Raw genomic sequence first — 17877 nt, 5'->3', positions numbered from 1 at the left:
ATTAAGTACATTTAGTTAAAAAATATATATGTCTTATTTTTCTTACCATCCTAATTTTAAAACAAATTCTTTGTAAAGAGAACGCTTTTGTTGAAATCAGTAAGGCTGCAGACACAACAGGAAATATTACTAGCTGTTGAGTTTGTCATCCTTCAGCGATGTCAGGGAGGCTCCATTTATTTGAATATCCTTTTAAAAATGTTGCAGCTGCAATTATGTTAAGATTTATCCATGAAATTTAATTTCTCACTGGCCAGGAATTCCTGACCTTGCCTTCATGCTGATAATATTCAACAGCCAATTTATTTGAAAAATAAAACCAGTTATAATGGTATTTTTTTAAAGGTATGTGACTTGTTACCTTAATCCTTACACGTATGACATGGATACCAAGCCATAAATGATAATCAATTTTCAATAAACCCTAGAACGCAGTTTTATGGAGAATGCCGCGCTGCAAGAAATAGTTTTCACTTAAATAATTGATCAAGCTAAGTGTTGTGATACTGTTGGACTAATTCCACTTGTTCTATTGTAAACTTAGACACAATTTTCCCTCGTACTTTTGAAACATGTACCTTAAAAATTTACCAGAGTGAAGTGATAGCCTCCATGGCTTTGTGTATGTATGCTAATATCTCCCTACACTCTGCTTTCTGGGAAGGGTTTTATGCCATTTTAGATTTTAATGTTTCTACACTGCTAATATCTCAGACAACCGAAAGTTCTTTCATCCCTGGGCCTGCTGAAAAGCAAATCTCCAAGTATTCAGAGATTCTAATTTCCATCGCTTTATGCACAAGTTTCTCCCCTAGCTGGGGTCCCTGAATTAAAATCCTACACTGAAACTACCTTTCAAATGACAACCATAGTAAGAGAAACTGTGTAGACTCTGTTATACAGTGTTTCTTGAAAAGCCTTAATTTACCTTCCCGCAATGGTGCTGGACACAGTGGATTCATAATAATTTATTTACAGAACAAACACAGAGGGGTTTATGTGCTAGCTGACACTTCTCGTTGCATTTGGGTAAAAGCTTCGGAGTAAGTCAAGGGTTGTCGCAGTAAAATTCAAGAACAAACCAGCTGGTTGTCCAAGGTGGGACAAAGTGATCCATGGGATCTTTTCAGATGACTGGAGCCTGTCATTTAAGGCTGGTTACAGGTATTCTATAAATGTAATTATGTTTCCCTAATTATTGGTCTCATTAAGAGTATCTTTAAAGGGTCTTCAATGCTGTTGAAGAGGCATCATCTTGTTGTTTCATGTTTTGGAGGGTTCTACATCAAAAGGAGGCTCAAGTGATTCAGAAAAACATAATGGATCCTGGAAGAATGGCACCTGAAACAAAGATGGTGGTGTAGAATGGAATGTCTGCTCATTTGCCTATCATTTGTGGTGTGTGTGTGTGTGTGTGTATTTCTTCATCATAGGATGAGGGAAGAACTCCAAAGCAAAGATGTCCATTTACAGCAGCACTGAAGTGACATCAAAACTGACTTAGTTTGTATAATAAATTTTCTCTCTAATCAGCTGAAGCTGATAAAGTAGCCTGATAACTTGTGAGCACGACAGACCATCCTGGATCTTAACTATGAGCATCTTTATGACCAATGAACAATGGGACACACTTTAACCAACAGTCTACAGACCTATATACTAAATACTTCGTCCGGTCCTGAGCGCTGGTTTTCAATCCTTAATTAACCTAATTAACATGCACTGCCCTTTTCGGAAACTTAAAATCTCTGACTTCTCCCCATTAAAGGACTATTCGTTTAATTTATTCAATGGATGTGTTTAGTTGCCATGACAGTTAGTAAATGCAGCTTTGTAATTTTTTAAATTGTAAAAGTAATATTTATCCGCAGAAAGTATAACAATTTCTTTCCTGGAATTAAACAATTTCTCTATTAAAATCCTAATATTTTTAGGTCCACGCGAGAGTTCCCCTATCCCAGATGGTGTATGACTTCTGACTTTAGACTTCTGTTCATCTGCACATTTTATTTTGAGTTACAGGAAGAGTAATTTACAGATGCACACCTATAGGAGAGAGTCAGGGAGTGGGGAGGTGGGGAAGGGCTAGAGTTGAAAGAATGAGGAATAGAATTTGAGGACTCGGAGTGTATACACTTTAAAAAATAAAACCAGAAATAATTATATTCTTTTATGTTTTGTCTCTTGGGAGCAACATTTTGTTTTAGTCATTGTTTCAAAGTGACCAAGCCTTTTACTTTAAGATTCCCTCTTGCCTTCATATAAAAAACCAAGGGAACCAATTATTTTCTGTGTTTGTTTTAATATCCCATGTTGACATTAAATTCATAAATTACTTAAAGGAAATAGTATTGTAAATTAGTGTCCAGTGTTCCAAGACCTAGTTCCTTTTAAAAAGACACCTTTTTATGAGTGGTAATGAAAATAAACAACTAAAAGTAGAATACAGGTATTTTTAAGGAGAAAAAAAATCAAAAAGTTACTCAGGAAAGAGAGTTTGAAGCTGCAAATCATTTTAATATGCATATAATTAATTGCCAAACTTTATATTGTGAAATTTAATTAAACATGTTCGAGCCATTTGGGTTTTGAAATGCTAGGTACGGTACTAAGTGGAAGATGTGAGGAATCGATATTATCCTTCTGGCATTTTTGTTTCAGCTGTATAATGGCTTTCTTACTAGGTATGTAAGAGAGCCACTGATATTTTTACCTTGATCTACAGGAAAATGAACATTCTATAAAGGGTAAATCTATTAATTAGAGACCCGCACAACTCTCTTTCTTGCTAGTATAATCGTTAAATTGATTTTTCCAGTCCATCATGTAATTGTTCCAGCGATAGAATCCTGCTCTCCATTCTCGTTCTGCTTCATCAATGTTTCCTGTAAAACATGGAAAAAGTTGTGTTAATCTAAATTTTAATCTGTTTACATTAATTGAAAAATAATTTTGATTACAGATGCCATTTTCTCCAAGTATACTACACAGTAATTTTTAATTTTTCAGTATTTATTATCAGCTTCTTTCACTACCTGGAAAGCTTTTAATAAAATTTTATACATTATACAAAAATGCAAATAATATATAAGTTGCGTATACCATAAAAATGTGAAAATGAATTGATATATCACTTCTAATTATATTACGTAACATATATTTACTTTAGTTTCTAAGAAGATATATAGATATTATCTTTTCTTGAACTCGTATGCATAACAGAAATCTCATGTAATGCATCTCATTTACATATATAATTATATAGCAGACTTTCTTCTGTTGAAATGTTTATGTATATTTTTAATGCCTAAGGGTAACTTTGTAATTGACACTCCATATAGATTTTACTCTCACTCTGTATCAGTATACTTGAATTCCAAACAATGCATACTCATTGAAAGCAGTTTATGGAAGCTACTAAATGAAAGCAGTTTATTAATTGCTTTGCAAATTAGAATGATGACTAAAACAATCTCTGCTTTCCAGTAGTTTGCAAAGTGTATGCATGTGTCAGAGGAGGGGAGTGTTTATGCCGGAAATAATGTGAGGCAATGAACCAAAAATGGTCTATGTACTACAAGCACCTTGAAATCTTGATTTATTTGAAAATGTATTACACTAAAGAACAAAGTTGTGAAGATTAGAAACTCTTAAATTGCAAACCTCTAAAATCATGTATCTATGTTCCTAATATAAATACATATGATAAAGCCAGGTGGTTTAAATTACTTAACTCTATTAGTATTTTACACATTTGTAGTTCTCCTACTTTTTAAACTTTTAAGATGCTGTGCTCTAGTCATTGAATTAAAAAACATTTTACATTATTTCAGCTATCCTGAAAATAAGGACTTGACAATTTTTTAAATATATACTTTATAGTTAGGAATTTTTAAAATTAATTATAACTCTGTAAGATACTAATTTGGAGAAGACAGTTCATATGAGCTTACTACATTATACATGAAAATGTGTCTTTTCATTCATACTATTAAAAATGGAGCACATTCAGGGATTCATTTTCAGTTTATATGAAAATCAAAATATTTAAAACATTTATACAGTTATTAAAATATCCTCTGTAATTTAGGATATATGTAAGTTTGAAATTTTCATACTGCTTGGACTTTAGACAAATATTTGAGAATATATACAAAAATGTCCCATTTTAAAAATGGCTTTTAGAAGGTCAATGACTATACTTATTTTGTGAATAATAGAACTTTTCTAAAAAACATTAGATGTGAAAGACATTAAATAGCATACCAAATGATCCACTCTTATGGTATTTTTTATAATTAAATGTTTTTTTAATGTTATGCTAAATAAGGGCTCTAAAGTTCAGAAAGAACAAACTCTTTGATATAACAAATAAATGAATGGTAATCCACCACTTACACCATGAATTTTATTACTCAGAGAAAAGGTCTTAGGTTTGATTTTTCTTTTCTTGTGCATAGAATGATACCAAATTCATTGATTCATATAAATGTAAATTTATTTCCTTGTGTATCATAATCAAACACTATACAATTTAGCGTATTGAAATACTTTGCTTTGAAGACCTGAGTAATTTTTTCTTTAATAATACCAAACATTGGGGCACCTGGGTGGCTCAGTTGTTAAGCGTCTGCCTTCAGCTGCCTTCCCAGCGTTCTAGGATCAAGCCCCATTGGGCTCCCTGCTCAGTGGGAAGCCTGCTTCTCCCTCTCCCACCCTGCCCCCCCCACTGTGTTCCTTCTCTCACGGCCTCTCTCTCTGTCAAATAAATAAATAAAAATCTTTAAAAAAAAAAAAAAACGAACATTGATTGAAACAATAAAATATGAAACATTTGATTATTTTCTAATACAACCCAGAACTGAATACACCACGGTGAAAAGATAAGAAAAATTTTGAGTCCCATGACATAAATCAAAACCAAATTTAGAAGTTTTTTTTTCTTCCCCTTACTTCTCTTCCTCCATACTGGAATACTACTTACACGACTATAGATTTATAATCTGTGAGATGCAGATCTATTTGTTTTGCAGTTAGCAAGGTACTAGAATGTGAAAAGAAGGACATCATGTAGGCTTTGGAGTGACATGGGTTAAATCCCAGCTTGACCACTTACTGTATTAGTGACATAGAAAAAATTCTTAACTTTTGAAACTAGTTTTCCAACTGTCAGTGGGGTTGGCGATCACTATTTTGCAGTGCGACTGTGAAGGATAAATCGAGTGGTGTGTCCATTATGAAACCAAGCTCTGTCCGCCTACTGGGAGCACTAATGAGTTTACTGCCCTCTTACAAAAATTTATTCTCCGCTCCCTATTGAATCCATGTGCAGCTAGATCGATGCCAGTAGTCCATAAACATATTGACACCACTTTTCCAGGACTTTTGTGATCTTTGATTTGTCCACATTGTTGGCTCATTTGGAAAAAAGAAAAAGTCAGGCTTTCTTCCCTACAGAATGAGTAATACTAATAAGGCTACTTCTTGTCTTGTTGATGAAAAAAGAACAAGAGCAACATTTCACCAGAGCAGAGTCTATTGAATCAAGTCTGAGGTGTTGAGAAAGAATACAGGAGTCAACTCAAAATTATTCACAGAGGTAAAGTTAGAAGAAAAGATTAAATTGGATATTGAATTGTGCTAATCATTACAATAAAAAATAATTCATGTACTTTGAGATTTCATTGAAAATCTCTTTTGTTCCCATTACTTGCTTATTTTCCTGTTTGTTACCCAACTATTAAAGTTACCGCGGAGTGCATAATTCTCTATGTGCGGACCAGAAACGCATTCGTTGTCCTGTTATGACTCTGAGCGTGGGATGAGAAGCTTGGTGAAGACTTGGCATACAGGGCACCTTCTCCATTGCACTTCGCTGTACCGTGCTTTGCAGATACTGCATTTTTTAGAAACTGAAAGTTGGTGGCCACCCTGCACCGAGTAAGTCCATCCACACAACTTTTTTTGACAGCATTTGCTCACTTCATGTCTCTGTGTCACACTTGGGTGATTCTTGCAGTATTTCAATATTCTCATTGTTATTATGTTCGAATTGCTGCGATGTCGTGATAAAACTTTAAAGGATGAGGAGTCTCATCCTTCGGATGAGCAAAGAAAGTGGTTTCTTGAGCTGCAATCTACTCCTGGTGAAGATGCCGTGAAGATCGTTGAAATGACAACAGAGATTTTAGGATATTACATAAACTCTTGATAGAGCAGCAGTCGGGTTTAAAAGGATTGACCCCAGCTCTGAAAGAAGTTCCACTGTGGGTCGGATGCTATCAAAAAGTATCACAAGCTACAGCGAAAGCATTCGTGAAAGGAAGAGTCGCTCGATGTGCGACCTCTATTGTTGTATTTGAAGAAATTGCCACAGCCACCTCAGCCTTCAGCAGCCTTCAGCCCTGGTCAGTCGGCAGCCACGAACGTTTGAGGCAGGACCCTCCACCAGCAGGAAGATTACGACTCACTGAAAGCTGTGATGACGGTTAGCATTTTTAGCAATAAAGTATTTTTAAATTAACATGTGTGCATGATTTGTTTAGACATAAATCATAGTGCTGCACACTTAACAGACTACAGCATCATGTAAATATAATTTTATATGCATTGGGAAAGCAAAAAATTCAGTGACTCACTAAATTGCCATATTTGCTTTACTGTGGTGGTCTGGAACCAAACTGGCAATATCTTTGATGTATGCCTGTATTTTAAAAATGAAACAAAGGAAAAACCACTGGATTTAATATTTTTCTCTATTGGAGGATTTGAAGGTCAAAGTGGTTTTTCCTTTAAGTAAATTTACTCTTCCACTTTTAGTGAGAAATATTGATATCCTATTGAAATTGAATGGGTCATTTCTCTATTTCTTTTTCTTTCTTTTTCAAACAATTGTGAAATATTGTGCAGTTACATTTTCTAGAGAAAATTTTGCATTTGTAAACATTTAAAAGAACACTGAACGTTTTATTTCTTGCAGGTGCACACCCTAATGACACGGGCGAATGCTGAAGTATAGTCTGCACCTTACGCGCTAGAATTCCTGTGTTTGAACAAGTTTTAAGGCTCATTTTATTTGAGAACATTTATTGCTCAAATGTAAACTACTGCTCAAGTGGTACTTATAAATCTCATTGGGTTTCCGTCTTGAGTGAGGTAAGCATTTCTACCTTTAAGAAACTCAGTCAATAGTTTTCCTTCCAAATTTTCCTTTGCACGTAGAGCTGCTTTTTTAAAAACATAGTATTTCCATAGGAACTTCAGCCCAGGTCATGTGAATAACTCCAATTTTCAAAATATCGAATACTGAAATGTGTGAGGTTTTGCACCTTGAAATGCACAAAATATGGTGAGAACATGTCACTCTACATTATTCATTTGTAAAACCTAAAAACACATAACTTCAAACTGGTTCTGTTTAATTGTAAAACATTTTTGATTATTAACGAGGATGTTGATGTTACAACAATCTTATCATGCATTTACTTTACTTGTTAGAAAATATATTTAATATAACGTTTTTGGGGGAATTATTTGAAAAACTGTTAAAGCATAAAATAATGTTTTTAAGGTGCTTTGGAACAATCCCAGAGCACGGCACGGTACTAATCCAGAGCAAGGCCTGCTATTTGCATACAGCTCAGTGTTGCTCAAACTGGAAAGTGGTTCAGCACTGCACAGGAAGGAGTGGCAGCTAGCCAAAAATTTAGGAGTTTGTTTATTCAAACTGCTTTATGGCAGTTGAGCATTAGAGATAGAGATTTTGAAGTACATCTTCAAAAATTGCTGATACTTAAATTTCATTCTATCAACAAATAAATTCCACAGATCACGGAAGCTTGAACCAGAACAAATCAGATTGGCTTGGAATAAGTTAGTGATTTAAAATCTTCCCCACCCCTTCACATTGTCCCTCAGTTAGGATCTTCTCATTTAAAGATATTTTAAGTAAAGATTAAGAACGGGTAGTCTGTGCTATATTCAATGGTACCTCTTTTGGTCTCTTGGCAGACTAAACACGTTACCTCATTGTTATTCACACCCGGAGGACACAAGGGCAGCTCTGTAGCTTTGCCAAGGGATGAAGAAACCCATCTCTGGATATATATTATGTCACAGAACATTTGGTAATACACAGAGCACTGGTATATCAGAAACATCTCCCAAACAGATGGAGTACATAATTATAATTTTGGTGAGTAATGTCTGATAATTAAAAAGCATAATAAACAATCAAATATAGCTCTGAGATGCCCATGTTTGCCTGAAACTAACCCCCAACCTCTCTGAACAGGAACTAAAGCATCTACTCTATTGTGATATCTAACACAGCCCCCAAATCACAGAGTATTATGATGAACAGAGTGCTAAAGTCTAAGGAAACTGGGCAGCAATATGTCTGATGGTTGAAGTCAATTACTTTTACTTGAAAAATCAAGGCCTGAGGAGTCACATGGGTTAGAAACAGCTGGGCATTTTAAAACTGGCAAGTGAATGAGATATGTATGTCGTTTTCCTCACAGAAGAGGCAATCATTCAAACTGATCCTTCAACTTGATTTAAATATTTTCTTACTAATGAATTTTGAAATAACACGATAATCTGAACCAATTTTCCTACTATTTCCTTAAGAAAGCTTATAGAATCCCTTCCTAAAGATTAGTTAACTAAATTACTGTTCATTGTATTGTGTAATATATGTGTGTGTTCATGATAAATATCTCCAAGCTCAGAGTATTTAGAAATATTTGGATTGTGTTTTTAATTATTTAAATTCTGGAGGGTTCTTTTCCCTTAGAAATCAAGAATTCTATTTATCAATAAATTTGCTTTTACCTCTCTTTGAGTATAAATTATATTCTTTCTATATTTTATTTATATTTTTAGTTTGATACATTGTTTAATTTATATATTTATTTAATCCTTTATCCATTAATTAATTCCACAAAGATGAGCTGAATAGAAAGTAGTGCCTATTTTAGTTCCACTACTAGGTTTTATGTTCTTCTAGGGGAAAAACTCTACTTTGTTTTCTTAATTTTACTACTAAAGGGCTGCTCATACAGGAAACCCTCAACCATATCTAAACTTGCTGGAAGAAAGTTGTGAAAGTAATGTACTCAGTGGAATCAAGTAATTGTAAATTCCCAGAGCAGCACCATCACTGTGTCTTACATAGTCTACCTTTTCTCCCTTTTCTGTAAACCACAACCGGTTATTTGACCAAATACTAAAAAAAAAAAAAAAAAACCACACACCTGTCATTTCCAAGATTTTGGGAAAAAATAGTGTCCAGAATCGACATTGTTGAGCACGTAGTTTAGTGTGTACTCTTGGTGACTCTGTATTCAAGGTTAAATATTTTTGGTCAGTGTTTTTGAAGACAGGCCATCTTGTGTTATTATTCTGGGTTCCATCTGGATTTCTAAAAAATTAAAGAGAGACATTATAGTTCTACTGAAATCATTGTTAGATAGAAAGAATATTGTTCTCAAAAACCAACAACAGCTCTTAAAAAATCAGAAAAAACGTGGACCTGTTTTGATGATGTCAAGTAAAAATTAACTGGGTGGAATGTTTTCAGCAACTTGAAGCGCTAAATTAAAAGTGTAGGAATTAAAATTTAAAGAGTAGCATTTACATGCATTTCTGCTTAACATACAGGAGAAAAAAATATTTTGTTTCAAGAATGCTAATGTTTTCTTCACACTTAAACATGCTCGAAGGGGCAGTGTTCCATTTGTTTCCTTTTCTTCCTTTACCTCAGACCCAATCTTCTCACAGTGAACATTAAAACCATACACTCAGTATCTTGCATCCATGTCGTTCTATCTGTTCTTGTCATTACTGCCTGAGTTTGTGACTGGTCACCCATCCTATTATGCAATAACTTCACTACTACAGGAAACTGCCTTCGGTCTCACTTTTAAGTTGATCTTACATTCTTGTAGATCTGCTCACCAATGGAAAATGTTTCAATAATTCCGCAATGGGTTCAGATAGATTTAACAAACATGGTGCCACCCATATTTCCAAGCCTACTCTCAAGATAGTCTTTGCATGAGTCAACCCACTGGAATTAAGGACAGTTCCTTAGTACTCCCCCCTCTATTTCACTCCCTTGCCTTTTCCCCAGCTATCAAGCTTGGAATCCCTTCATTTCCCAAGGGCATGGGCTGGGTCAATTCAGATTCTCTTTCTCATATTCTCTTTTTGTGCTGATATTTCCCACATCTTTCACTGTGATTTTTACATCAATAACACTTGATTCTATTTTTTTTTTTTTTTAGAAATGTATAGATTGGGGTTTGTTTACAGCTTCGTAGCACTCAATAATATGGTCTTACCTAGATCACAGAAACACAAACTCAAAGACTAAACAGTTTGCAAGTGGCTCCAATGAGTTTAGTCACCGGTGATTCTATAGATTTCCCTTTAATAATTTCTACACTATGATTATGAGTTAAATACTGCTCTAGGATCTGGAAATACAAATAAACATGGGAAACATAGTTTCCCCCAGGACATTTACAAGGAAGAATATTCATGAAAAAAAAAAAAAAAGAACCACTATATGGTAGCTTAAACCAAACATAAACAAAGGAACACAAATTGTCAGAAAAGGGAACAATCACCATATGTTTGAAAAGAAATTACCTGAAGGAAAGAGCTTCTAGCTGAAGTAAGGAGAGCAAATAAGGAACTGAACCAGAAAGAGAAGTTGGGAAAGCTAGAGAAAGGGAACAGAATTACATCGTTCTAAATAATGAGTGCTCATCTTAGGTCAAAACACAATGAAAAAACTAGTTTTCTTGGAATATAGAATAGAGGAGATCCTATTGGAGTTATGCCTTTAGGATATTAGTGTCACATGAAGATCTGACAGCCTAGGAAAATGGTTTAGACTATAACTGTAGACCTTTACTATTCTTGAGGGATTTTTGACTAAATGGTTTATTTTGAACATAACATTTTAGGCATATTGACCTGGAGGTTATCCCGAATAACCAAGAAACTTACAAAGTAGTCACAGGTACTTCTATCATAAAAGAAGACTAAAGTGGTAAGGGTAAGTAATTCATTCCTCTCTCTTGGATTCATTCTATCTTAAGCAAAATCATGTAAGAAAAACTCCAGCTGAACTTTTCTAAAAGTTCAGCCCACAGATTTCTTCATCTTTCAAATAGCTCTGTAGATTGGTAACAGATAGAAAGTTGGGAGTAGTGACAGCAGATACGAGATTTCTTTTGGCCACAAGCCTGTGAACCCAGTAGATTCTGGAGAAAGAAGCAGGCATTCATTGAGTATGGTTGTCCAGAGCAGACTTTGCCATCAAGAGCTTGTATCATATAAACACCACAAATTCCTATTTTATCATAGAAGCAGACATATTCAACCATGAATTCAGGAGCTTTGAAGATAAATAGTTTCTTGATGGACTAGTTGGTTTTATGTACGAATTGGATGATTAAAAAAGAACTATTAATAACCAGAGCTATTCAAGCTAAACAAATATCATAACAGGATTGAAACCTCCTGCTTTTAGGGTATTATTTGAGAGAGGTCATGAAGAAAATTTGTCCAGATCACAGATGGCACACTTGTCCAGGTGAATTATGTAGTCTTCTCCCTTTCTTTTAAAGCTTTAGAAACTAACAAGTACAGCTGCTGGAGGCTGGATATTAAACCAAGAGAAACATTGGTCTGATTCGGTACAGCAGTTCTTATGTTCCTAAATTGCCCACTTTCCTCCTAATTCCACTCTAATTAACTTATGACACCATTTTAACTGCTCATTCATTTCTGGCTTCTGCAAATGGTGACTTGAAAAAGCTGACTCGTACTTGAGTTCAAGAGCAAAGCACTACTGGCACTACCCATGTTCATTTGACAAACTTTGTTCTATGAAATATCTCAGGACATTCCAAAATGCAATTCAGAGATGATAAAATTCCTTTGCCTATGGATGCAGATATAGTTTTCAAAAAGTGATTGAAATAGCTATTGAAGTGATGGAGCATTTTACTGTAAAATTTGAAGAAATCTTCAAAGACTTTTAAACTTAACAAGAGATATAATTCTCTATCTGTATCAATTAAAGACTGTGAAATACAACACATTTTCCAGATACACAATTCTGAAACACTGAATAATTTTAATCTCAAAATTATAAGGTATATTTAAACACTTGGCTCTGTTATTTTTCAAAAGTATTTCCTGTTCTTGCCACAAAATAAAGACTTTGAAGGGATAATACCTAAAATTTTCCATGAAATAGAAAAAGCTCTGCTCTATTTTTACTATGAGATTTTTGTTCTACATTGTGGTATACAAAAGTGGTCTAAAGATCATCCATTACACTTTCCCTCTTATGTAGGTTTGAGAAGTTTTAAGAAATAGCTTATTTAACCAAAAAGGCAGACTATTTTCCTAACATCTGTATTTCAGGAAATGGCCTGCTTGCCATTGATATTTGAGCACAGATTTGATATCTTATTTTATGAACAGATTTATAATAAAGACATTAATTGACTCAGGATGCCTGATATGAAGAAATAGTATTCATTCAGCTCCATGCATCAAGTTTTCTTGGGATTATAAATCCCAAGATTGTCTATTAATCCTAACATACGAATTAAGATTCTTTTTGATAACAATTCAGAGACAATGATGTCTAAGAAAGCTATACAATGATTTTTAAGTGAATATGTTTCAGCGTGCCTTACAATCTAATAAAATAAAGCCATAACTAGTAGTTGTAAATTGAAAGGCCAGCTGAAATATTTTATTGTCCTGAGAGGGCTAAAGGAGTACAGATTATATTGGATAATTTCTTAAATATACAAATATTCATAGATTTATAGTCTATGTCAGGTCACACTTGAATAAAATTGTATTTAAATTTAAGGAATAGAGGGGCTATAAGATAATCTGAATTTAGCAAAACAAAATTAATCTATTCATTCAACAAGCATTAATTTAGAGCATACTATGTCAGGCTTATTTAAGTCACAGAAAGTCAACAAAGACAAAAATAGAAATTCTTGCCTGTCATAGTTTTCTTTCTTTGAGGAGGACAGATGATAAACAAGATAAATAAGGGAAATGTATATGTTAGACAGTAAGAGCTGCTAGAGAGGGGACAGTGGTGAAAGAGTGTATAATTATGAATTTCATTGGCCTTTGTCCATAGTTCCTGCTAGGTAACCTCTAAATCTTTGGAATTTTGCACCGTATCTAATTATTTATGCTAACAAGGTGACTCATGGTGGGCACCTGATGGCTTTTACTAAAGGTATGCCTCAGGGGGGCCTACTCACACTGATGATCTTGTGGAAGGAACGGTCATGCCAGAAAGATCAACTATGTGATTAGAAGGATGGGACTATGAATCAGGAGATATCAACCTGACATCCAGGAAGGGGAGGGGACTGAAGATTGAGTTCAACCACAATGGCTAATAAAATTAATCAATTATGCCTACATAACAAAACTACAATAACACTCTGGGCCTCAAGCTCAGGGGAGCTTCCTTGGGCTAGCAATACTCCATGTGCACATTGCCACAATTAATGCCTTGAAGGTAATGCACCTCTGAGGTTAACAGAAGATTTACCTTTGGAATCCTGTTTATGTATCTTCTTTTGACAGGTTCTTTTTTTTTTTAAGATTTTATTTATTTATTTTTGCAAGAGAGAGTGAGAGAGAGAGCACGAGTGTGGGGAGGGGCAGAGGGACAAGCAGGCTCCCAGCTGAGGAAGGAGCCCGATGTGGGACTTGATCCCAGGACCCTGGGATCATGAGCTGAGCAGAAGGCAGTTGCTTAACCGACTGAGCTACCCAGGCGCCCAGATGGGTTCTGCTATATATCCTTTTATTATATAAAAATTATGATTGTATTTATAGCACCCTCCCAAGTTCTGTGAGTCATTTGAAGACATGATTAAATCTGAGGGATTTCTTAGGGATCTCGAATTTGTAGCCAGCTAGGCTGAAGTGAGGGTGGCCCTGGTGACCTTGAACTTGCAAATGGTGTCAGAAATCTTGAGCCAATTTGGAAGTCTGAAGGTCTGAACCCTTAATCTTGATTTTGGCTACCTCTGGGTAGGGAAACTCTGCAATATTTGATAGGAAAGGAACTTTTAAGTGGAAACTTGGAGGAGGAGGAGAGGAGGGAGCTATACAGTGTTTTGGAGGAAGAACATTTCAACAGAAGGAATACACAGCAAAGGCTATAAGACAGATGAGCATCTGGAATTTTCCATGAAAAGTGAGTAACAGAGTGTGGCTAGAGTGGAGCCAGCCAGGGAGGGAGTAGTCTGAGGCTAGGCTGGAGAGGTGATAGGAGGCCACATTATTTAGTGACCTGGAGGTCCTTATAAGCTTTTTACGTCTACTCTCGGTGAGAAAAAAAAGTAATTGGAGGGTTTGCACAAAGAAAGGACAAGATCTCACTTAATATTTTTCAAAAGACTATCTGGCTGGAATTCTGGGACTAGTCTACAGAGAATCCAAGGCCAGAAGCAGGGAGACCAGCTAGGAGACTACAGGAATAATTTAGGTGAGAGATGATAATTTAGATTGTTTGAACCAGGGAGGTAGTAGTAGAAATTGAGAGAAGTGGTCAGATCTTGAATGTATTTTGAAGGTAGACAGTGCTCTAGCAATTAGCCAATGGAGTAGAAATAGAGAGAAGGCAGGGATGGCACTAAGGATTCTGGCCTGAGAAATTGGAAGGATGAATGGAGTTGCCATTACTGAGCTAGAAACTGCTGTAAGAGCATGTTTGAAGAAAAATATTGAGAATTCAATTCTTCACATGTGAAATTTGAGATCCAAATACAGACTGGAAGTAGGCAGTTGGAATTTAGTGGCTAACCTTTATTTTACTGAGGGAACCTCTGCCTTCCAAATGGATTCACAAGCTCTCTAATGTAGTATTCCCCAGAAACATCAAAATTGTGATTCAATTTCCAAATTTCAGTACAGAAATGACATTTAAAAATATGCATATATAAATTAATTAAAAATATACACAATAAATTAATTCATAGGATACACAGCACCTGTCCCTTCCCGGACTGTAGCTCCTTACTCTGTGCTCTTCCTACCATCTCTTCAGACAGGCCTTCCTTGCTGACTCCATTAAAATAGCCAGTCTTAATTTCCTCATATTTCAAAAAATTACTTTAAGCTTTCATTTAAATTCCAATTAGTTACATACAGGGTAATATTAATTTCAGGTGTAAAATACAGTGATTTAACACTTGCAGACATCACCTGGTGCTCAGCACAGCAAGTGCTCTCCTTAATCCCCATCACCTATTTCACCCATCCCCCCACCCACCTCACCTCTCCTGTGTTCTCTAGAGTTAAGAGTCTGTTTCTTGGTTTGCTTCCCTCTCTTTCTCTTTTTCCCCCTTTGTTCATAAATTTGTTTCTTAAATTCCACATATGAATGAAATCATATGGTATTTGTCTTTCTCTGTCTGACTTATTTCACTTGGCATGATAATTTCTACCTCCATCCATGTTGTTGCCAATGGCAAGATTTCATTATTTTTTATGGCTGAATAATATTCAAAATTGATTTTAACTGTAAATTTTCCTCTTCCCTTATTACAGAGTGCTATGGTCTGAATGCTTGTGTGCTTCCAAAATAAGGCGATGGTATCGGGAGCCAGAGCCTTTGGGAAATGCTTCCACCATAAGGGCAGGCCCTCATGAATGGGACTGGTGCCTTTATCAAAGAGGCTCGAGAGGGATCCTTTGTCCCTTCCACCATGTAAAGACACAGTGAGAAGGAGCTGGCTATCAATTAGGAAGAGGGTCCTCACCAGAAGGTGACCATGCTGTAGTGAGTACATCTTGGACCTCTCGTCTCCAGAATTGTGAGCAGTAGATGTAGGTTGTTTATACACTCCCACGTCTGTGCTGTTTTGTTAGAGCAGCCAGAGTGGACTCAGACAAGCGTAAGCTCCATGCGAACCATCACACTGTGCCTGACTCAGAGTATTTAGGAAAGAAATATGAATAGAAAAATAAGAAACATCACAACTGATAATTCAAGTTATCTCATTTTCCTTTAACTGTAGTAAATATTCACATTTAAAAACTACCACCACATGGGAAATTATATTTCAAAGATGACCTTTTCTCCAATTGTAGTAAAATCAATATTTGGAGCCAAAAAATATGAAATTCTTCTTCAAATAAGTTTTTAATATGGCTGTAAGAGACTGTGGGATACTTTTAACATGTGCCTTGCATGTAAACTATTTTTTACCATGATAGTTTAACATTTAAATAAAATCATTGATAAGATAGCATAAACTTGTGCCTAGAAGATGGACATTTAAAAAGGGAGATGTGCAGGTTTAGTATTCTTAGAAAAAATTAGGAACCGATTGAACAAAATGGAGCAAAAAAGAAAATTAAAAGGAGACATTTATTTAGTATCATGATTAGTAGTGGTAGCAGCAGTGAAAATTTCATAAGTTGCCTCTATTATTTTGACATTTATATATAAAGAACAGACAAAGCAATTTTCATATAGTAAACAAATTTTCTCCTCATATTTAAGTATATGTTGATGAATATGAATTTATAATATAATCTGTTTTAGAAAAATACGAAGACACACGTAAAACAGTGATGCTAGTAAATAGCAAAGGATAAATAAAATACTGTCCCCCAAGACCACTCGGTGCACAGGAAACACCTTCGGATACACGTAGACATCAAATACATTGTGACGCAGTTTTCGATTCTTTCTAGAGGAATTTTCTGTGACTATAATATATTCATAAATTTGACCAAGTGCCATTGGTAATTTCATTTAATTAAGTTCAATCTTTAAAACCTACCCAAAGATAGCTTTCTAAAATTAAATAAATTAATTGTACATTTATTCTTACTTATATAACCAACTAAACAGCCACTGAATTCTACTCAAGCAACTTAGTATTAATTCATGAATGCTTTCTCAATAAAGCAATCATACTGGCTCTATTTTAACCTATAAGGCTATATCCTAGGTTGATTGATTAGTTTTATAAAAAGGGAAGAAATCAGAGAGGCAGACAAACCTTGAGAGACTCTGGACTCTGGGAAACAAACTGAGGGTTACAGGAGGGCGGGGGTGGGAGGATGGGGTAACCGGGTGATGGGTACTAAGGAGGGCACGTGTGGTGATGAGCGCTGGGTGTTATATGCAACTAATGAATCGTTGAACACTACATCACAAACTAATGATGTGCTGTATGTTGGCTAACTGAACATAATGAAAAAATAAAAAAAGAAAACTATCTACACTAAAATGCCATAAATACTACAATAGAAAAAAAACTTATACTGAACTTTATGTAGTTTCCTACATCTTCTAAGATGAATCTTTAAAGACAAATGGTATCATGTAAATAATTTTCCTTTGCAGATATAGGCCCATCAACACACCCACGTGCATATTTCTGTGTATCTGAATCCCTACATTGTGTGCGTGTCTGTGTGTCTGTGTGTCTGTGTGTGAATGTGTATCTGCAACTTGAATATTAGAGGTACTAAAATCATCGAACAAATATCGCATACAAATTTAATTTATATCATCCTATTGAAACTCACAATAAAGGTGCCAAATTATATAGGTAATCACTATATTTTGAGCTTTAGAGCAAATCACATAGTATTTGCTTTTGCACATTTACCGTCTATCATAAACCTGCACAGAAAGAATATGCTCAATGAATGCTTGCTAAAATAAGTGAGCAGCCTTCAGAATTTTGGGTATGTTTTAGATGAATTCAGTATCAGTTGTAGAATACTAATTTTCACAGTATTAGAAGAGAGGAATTAACTTTATTCTCCTGTGTAAGGATGACA

General features: G+C 35.2%; 1 protein-coding gene across 1 annotated transcript in view; it reads right to left on the bottom strand.

Moving 5' to 3' along the window:
* Positions 1 to 2491: 2491 nt before the first annotated feature.
* The window catches only part of BCHE (butyrylcholinesterase), a 57509-nt gene continuing 42123 nt past the window's right edge, over positions 2492 to 17877 (bottom strand). The window contains exons 3-4 of the mRNA XM_008692305.2: positions 9258 to 9424; positions 2492 to 2885 (exon numbers count right to left, since the gene is read on the bottom strand). Of these exons, the coding sequence (XP_008690527.1) occupies positions 2761 to 2885; positions 9258 to 9424 (292 nt within the window). The 3' untranslated portion in view covers positions 2492 to 2760. The remainder of the gene's footprint in view (positions 2886 to 9257; positions 9425 to 17877) is intronic.

This window comes from Ursus maritimus, unplaced genomic scaffold (assembly GCF_017311325.1).
Source record: "Ursus maritimus isolate PB19 unplaced genomic scaffold, ASM1731132v1 scaffold_20, whole genome shotgun sequence".
Classification (NCBI taxonomy): Eukaryota; Metazoa; Chordata; class Mammalia; order Carnivora; family Ursidae; genus Ursus; species Ursus maritimus.
This window is presented reverse-complemented; position numbering and strand designations above follow the sequence as displayed.